The sequence below is a fragment of the Larimichthys crocea genome, unplaced genomic scaffold (genome assembly GCF_000972845.2).
Source record: "Larimichthys crocea isolate SSNF unplaced genomic scaffold, L_crocea_2.0 scaffold100, whole genome shotgun sequence".
In the NCBI taxonomy this organism is placed as follows: Eukaryota; Metazoa; Chordata; class Actinopteri; family Sciaenidae; genus Larimichthys; species Larimichthys crocea.
This window is the reverse complement of record NW_020851384.1, coordinates 456,456-462,945: the sequence shown is the minus strand read 5'-3', so window position 1 is coordinate 462,945 and position 6,490 is coordinate 456,456. Positions and strand designations below refer to the sequence as shown.

The 6,490-nt window shown below is 46.5% G+C and overlaps 1 protein-coding gene across 1 annotated transcript; it reads left to right on the top strand.

Annotated features, from left to right (window-relative positions):
• Positions 1–2,150: 2,150 nt before the first annotated feature.
• LOC104933534 (methyltransferase-like protein 27) lies at positions 2,151–5,168 on the top strand. Its single transcript, XM_027275325.1, has 6 exons — positions 2,151–2,803; positions 2,906–3,035; positions 3,159–3,287; positions 4,187–4,322; positions 4,512–4,604; positions 4,722–5,168. Exons 2-6 carry the CDS (start codon positions 2,919–2,921, stop codon positions 4,970–4,972), a joined length of 726 nt encoding a protein of 241 aa, XP_027131126.1. The 5' UTR covers positions 2,151–2,803; positions 2,906–2,918; the 3' UTR covers positions 4,973–5,168.
• The last annotated feature ends 1,322 nt before the right edge of the window (positions 5,169–6,490 follow it).

Here is a 6,490-nt window from a genome sequence, read left to right as displayed (position 1 = left end):
TTAAACTGTTAATTACATGATTAAAACCTTTTATTGTTCGAATTAAATGAATTCATTTACAAACAATTACAATTCTACATAAACAGTGGCATCACATGACGTGTAGTTTCAGCCTATAATAAAGCAGCACATCTCTCTGTCGGTGTGTCAATATGAATTATATTTCTATTTTTTCATAACACTAATGTTTCCTGAACGTACCACAGACGATCCAGTTGAATGTGCTCTGTGGGGTTGAGCTGACTCCTTCTGTCCCAGGACGTTCAGAAAACAGTTAGAAGGATTTTCATGGAACTAAATCCAGACCTCAGATAAGTCCCAGATGTTATTCTGTGTCTCACCACAATGTTGTGGTCCGCTTTCTTATCCATGATGCATCAGTGTTCACTAAGTCACCATGATACTCCCTCTGTGTAACTCTGTTTATAGCTCTGCCCTCCCTGTCCAGCATTCACTGTTCAAACTGCAAACATCTCTTCATACCGATCCAAACATCTCTTCATACCGATCCAAACATCTCTTCATACCGATCCAAACATCTCTTCATCTCTTCCTCCGTCCGTTTCTTTCAGGTGTTTCACTCTGTTTCTCTGTCAGTAATGTTTCTTTGCTGCTATTCTGCCAACAAGTCCTTCTTCACAGTTTCTGACACAGTTCTTGAAGACGCTCATCACTCAGTTCTCGTGAGGTCTTTCTTCTACGGTCCTTAAGAAACTTCACTCGTCTGTCTGAAAGTTTCTTCTGGTTCTGGTGTGAACTGGTGACATCATGGAGGTCTGAAGTGACTTTACAGTGTTTGGACTGCGTCTGAGGACAGATAAGCTGAATCTCCTCATCATGGATCTGTTCTCTGGGTCACGTCGTGATGGATCTGTTCTCTGGGTCACGTCGTGATGGTTCTGTTCTCTGGGTCACGTCGTGATGGATCTGTTCTCTGGGTCACGTCGTGATGGATCTGTTCTCTGGGTCACGTCGTGATGGATCTGTTCTCTGGGTCACGTCGTGATGGATCTGTTCTCTGGGTCACGTCGTGATGGATCTGTTCTCTGGGTCACGTCGTGATGGATCTGTTCTCTGGGTCACGTCGTGATGGATCTGTTCTCTGGGTCACGTCGTGATGGATCTGTTCTCTGGGTCACGTCGTGATGGATCTGTTCTCTGGGTCACGTCGTGATGGATCTGTTCTCTGGGTCACGTCGTGATGGATCTGTTCTCTGGGTCACGTCGTGATGGATCTGTTCTCTGGGTCACGTCGTGATGGATCTGTTCTCTGGGTCACGTCGTGATGGATCTGTTCTCTGGGTCACGTCGTGATGGATCTGTTCTCTGGGTCACGTCGTGATGGATCTGTTCTCTGGGTCACGTCGTGATGGATCTGTTCTCTGGGTCACGTCGTGATGGATCTGTTCTCTGGGTCACGTCGTGATGGATCTGTTCTCTGGGTCACGTCGTGATGGATCTGTTCTCTGGGTCACGTCGTGATGGATCTGTTCTCTGGGTCACGTCGTGATGGATCTGTTCTCTGGGTCACGTCGTGATGGATCTGTTCTCTGGGTCACGTCGTGATGGATCTGTTCTCTGGGTCACGTCGTGATGGATCTGTTCTCTGGGTCACGTCGTGATGGTTCTGTTCTCTGGGTCACGTCGTGATGGTTCTGTTCTCTGGGTCACGTCGTGATGGTTCTGTTCTCTGGGTCACGTCGTGATGGTTCTGTTCTCTGGGTCACGTCGTGATGGTTCTGTTCTCTGGGTCACGTCGTGATGGTTCTGTTCTCTGGGTCACGTCGTGATGGTTCTGTTCTCTGGGTCACGTCGTGATGGTTCTGTTCTCTGGGTCACGTCGTGATGGATCTGCATGCCAGGTGCGTCCATGATTAGTCATGAGTTCACGTGACGTGGACATGGTCGGAGGAGGTAAACGCTTCAACTCTGGAAGAGTAGTGCGGATCAGCAGAACCACGTTAACACCCAGGCGGTTCTGGTTCTGCAGATTGTCTCTCTTTCACCTTCACTGTAGTTATGTGTCTTATTTATGTAGCATCAGTTCATATACTAGGAATCTCATGACACTACATACAGAGCATTAAAATCTGATCCATGACTTTTACAGATGAAGACGGTATTTCATGGGTCAGGACAGTTTTGTCCTCAGAAATGTGATCAGAGTGAGACGTCACTCCATCATCACCTCCACTGGAGTGTGCTGCGTCATCACAGTGTTAGGTAACAAACAGGAAATGTACTTATATGTACATTAAGGTGATCGATCATCGCTTATCAGCTGACTGACAGGAAGTCACACACCATGAAGGACATTTAAACAGGAAGTTGTTCTGATCTTTGTTTACAGTGTTTGCGTCTCTTCTGATTGGTTCATGATGACACAACTTTAATACTTTGCTCCTCTCTGTGTCTGAGAGCAGCTGTTTACCTGGACAGGTATGAATCAAAGTAATTAATGAGCAGCATATCAGGTCTAATCAAGGTCGACTTTGACCCCGTCTGGATCACATGGTCATATCAGGACAGGCTGATTCTCATTGGTCGTTTGAAGGGAGGATTTGATGAGTCATGATCAGCTGGAGCCAACAAACCATGCTAACACATGGAGGACGGATAGGACCAACTTACAACGTTCTGACTCCACACGGGTCACGCCGGGGCATGAACACGTCTGAAGGGATCTGACGTAATCTGACTTCTCAGTTTCATCCTGAAGCTGTTGACTGAATCAGAACTTCACTCTAGAACCAGAACCTGAGCTGTAGATCCATAGACGGCATCCAGACCAGCACGGACTCAGGTACTGACACAAGAAACCTGCTAAACAGGTTAGCATAGCTGCTGTGCCCAGATGGTTCTGTGTAACAGTTCTACGTCCTCAGCTGTCCTCTTCCTCTGCCAGGTTTGAAGTCGTCATGTCGGACTCCAGCAGAACTGCTGACGATGCGAGGGCCGCATTCCAGTCCTGTAAAAGTCGTGATCCGAAAGACCAGGTTCAGTTCTATGACAGCTGGGCAGAGAACTATGAAGAGGTCAGTCCAAAGAAGCTGGTTCTGTTCAGGTTTTGCTTTAACATCTTTATCCATCTCTGCAGCTCTGTCCGCCTCTTTTGGGTCCTGGTTTTGGTTCTGAACAGGTTTAGCATTTCTTCACAGGATCACACCCTGATGAGTTACCGCGCACCGGACCTGGCAGTAAACTTCCTGTCTGATCACTTCTCTGGGAATCCGGAAGACGCTCTGGTTCTGGACGTGGCCTGTGGGTCTGGATGGGTCGCTAGAGTGGTAAGACCGTTTGAAAGTCCAGTTTAAAGAGTCAGTGTGTTGGGCTGAGTGGTCAAACTTTATTCTGGAAGTCCAATGTTGATAAAATGCTTTAGAGTCTCCATGAAACAGGAAGTAGTTTGACCCAGGACCAAACAGAACCTCTGAACCGGCAGTGTCCAGTCTAACAGTGAACACAGCGACAGAACCTCTGAACCGGCAGTGTCCAGTCTAACAGTGAACACAGCGACAGAACCTCTGAACCAGCAGTGTCCAGTCTAACAGTGAACACAGCGACAGAACCTCTGAACCAGCAGTGTCCAGTCTAACAGTGAACACAGCAGTCGGGTTTGGCTCCTGGCGTCTCGGGCTGAGTCAGTTCAGTTAGCTACACAGCTGACCGAGCTAACCACAGTTAGCGCTTCACTGCTGATCAATGTTTACATCAAGAAATGGAAGCTAACGTTAGCAGTGAGCTAACGTTAGCTTTACATTCAAGCTAACTAAGATAGCTTGAAAGTTAGCAGTTAGCTACATTAGCATTAGCTCCAAACCAGCTGGATCCTCTGTGTTAGCTTTGTTATGTTAGCTTTAGCTCTGCTCCTGATCAATGTTTCCATCATGAAGTCTGTGAATCAGCTCGGTACTCCAGCCCGGTCCGGCTGCTGAGCCCGGTTCTGTTAGCATGCTAATGGCGAATTCAGTTAGCAGCAGTTAATTAGCGGTTAGCTACTTTAGCATGCTAATTCAGCTAATGGCTAATTCAGCTAATGCTAATGGATGCTATCTGATTACATGTGAAGTTAAAGGTTTAAGTTGTAGCTCACAGCTAGCTCTGAAGCCAACATTGTATTTCCTGTTTACATGCCCTGTGGCATGATGGGAACTGTAGTTATTTAAATGTGTGTGTGTGTGTGTAGATGGTTAAACTGGGCTTCAGGCTCTTTGTGGGAGTGGACGGCAGTAAAGGCATGCTGGAACAAGCTGCTCAGACCGGCCTCTATCAGGACCTCAAACTGGCCTTACTGGGACCAGAACCACTGCCGGCACCGCCTGGTAAGCCACACACACACCTGTTGCTAGGAAACACGAGTTACGCCGTCCAATCAAGAGCAATCAACAACGTAAGCAGGAAGTCACTGTAGCATCAGGAGCCAGCAGACCTTTCAAAATAAAAGACAAATGTGTTTTAATGTGTTAGTGTTCATGGAAACAAGCGTTGTTGTTCTTCTTCTGTGGTTTCAGACACGTTTGATGTGGTGATCATGGTCGGCGCTCTGGATGATGGTTTCGCTCCGGTCAGTGTCGTCAGGGAGCTCTGCAACGCCGCCAAACCAGGTAACCGGCTAACAACCGTTAGCATGGCTGTTAGCCTCTGCTGTCACTTCATTCAGACAGACAGGAAGTGATGTTCTGAGTGTGTGTGTGTGTGTGTGTGTGTGTGTGTGTGTGCAGGAGGTTTGGTGTGCATGGCGAGAGGCGATCACAGAGCGACATCATCACACAGATACAAGAAGGATCTGGAGAGAGAGCTGCAGCTGATGGAGGAGGACGGACTGTGGAGTCTAGTCAGAGTCCAACACGTCCACAGATACATGGAGGACCCACATGTGACGCAGGAGGAGCAGGAGGAGCAGGAGGAGCGCTACATCACAGGAAACATTTACCTGTACAGGAAGTCCAGCAGAGCAGCAGTCCACTCATAAACAAACTGTGATTAAAAGAATAAAAGACAAAAAGTGAATTCAGGCTTTCACATCGTTTATTAATAATAAAAATCGTTTATTTCAGTATTTTAATGAATTCCATTATTAAAGTTTACTGACCAATCATCAGCCTCTGTCTCTGTGAAGTGAAGCCACAACCTGCAGTTCCTCTAACGTCCACCTGAGGCTGGCTCCAGCAGTGAGTCAGTCTCCATCAGTCCCCATGTCCAAATGTCCAACTTCACAGCAGAAATAAACATGTTTACAGCCTGGTACAAAAAACAGTTTTGGTCTCTGTAGCTAATTTCCCCGTTCATGACAACTGTACTGAGGGTGAATTTATATACAACTCACCTGTTATTAACCGGTGAGTTGTATATAAATTATTAAGGCTTAAGTTTGGATGAATGATCATATTTTTATTCAAAAGCGTAGATTTTCAGTTTCAGAGCATGGTTTCACATTCTCACATTTTGAGCTTGCACTCAGATTTCTGCTGCTTTCTTTCAAAATGTGTGTTTGGACTCAAAAATCACATGTTTGTGCTCACAGTTCTTCATGGACACAATGTCACAACATATGTCCTGTGCAGGTCTAAAGTCTGCTCTCAGGTCTAAAGTCTGCTCTCTCAGGTCTAAAGTCTGCTCTCTCAGATCTAAAGTCTGCTCTCTCAGGTCTAAAGTCTGCTCTCAGATCTAAAGTCTGCTCTCTCAGGTCTAAAGTCTGCTCTCAGATCTAAAGTCTGCTCTCTCAGATCTAAAGTCTGCTCTCTCAGGTCTAAAGTCTGCTCTCTCAGGTCTAAAGTCTGCTCTCTCAGGTCTAAAGTCTGCTCTCAGATCTAAAGTCTGCTCTCTAAGCTGCTCTCGATCTAAAGTTGCCTCCGTCTCATAGGTCTAAAGTCTGCTCTCAGGTCTAAAAGTCTACGCTCTCTAGGTCTAAAGTCATGCTCTAGATCTAAAAGTCTGCTCTCAGGTCTAAAGTCTGCTCTCAGATCTAAAGTCTGCTCTCTCTCGATCTCAGTCTGCTCTCTAGTCTAAAGTCTGTTCTCAGGTCTAAAAGTCTGCTCTCTCAGTCTAAAGTCTGTCTCTCAGATCTAAAAGTATCTGCTTCAGATCTAAAGTCTGCTCTCAGATCTAAGTCTGCTCTCTCAGGTCTAAAGTCTGCTCTCAGGTCAAGTCCTGCTCTCTCAGGTCTACAGTTGTCCCTCCTCTCTTCTCCTCTCAGATCTAAAGTCTGCTCTCTCAGGTCTAAAGTCTGCTCTCCGGTCTAAAGTCGCTCTCTCCCGGTCTCTCTCAAGTCTGCTCTTCAGATCTAAAGTCTGTTCTCAGATCTAAAAGTCTGCTCTCAGGTCTAAGTCTGCCTCTCTCAGTCTAAATCTGCTCTCTCAGGTCTAAGTCTGTTCTCGGTCTAAGTCTGCCTCTCATCTAAAGTCTGCTCTCAGGTCTAAAGTCTGCTTCTCTCAGGTCTAAATCTGCTTGCTCTAGGTCTAAGTCTGCTCTCAGATCTTAAAGTCTGCTC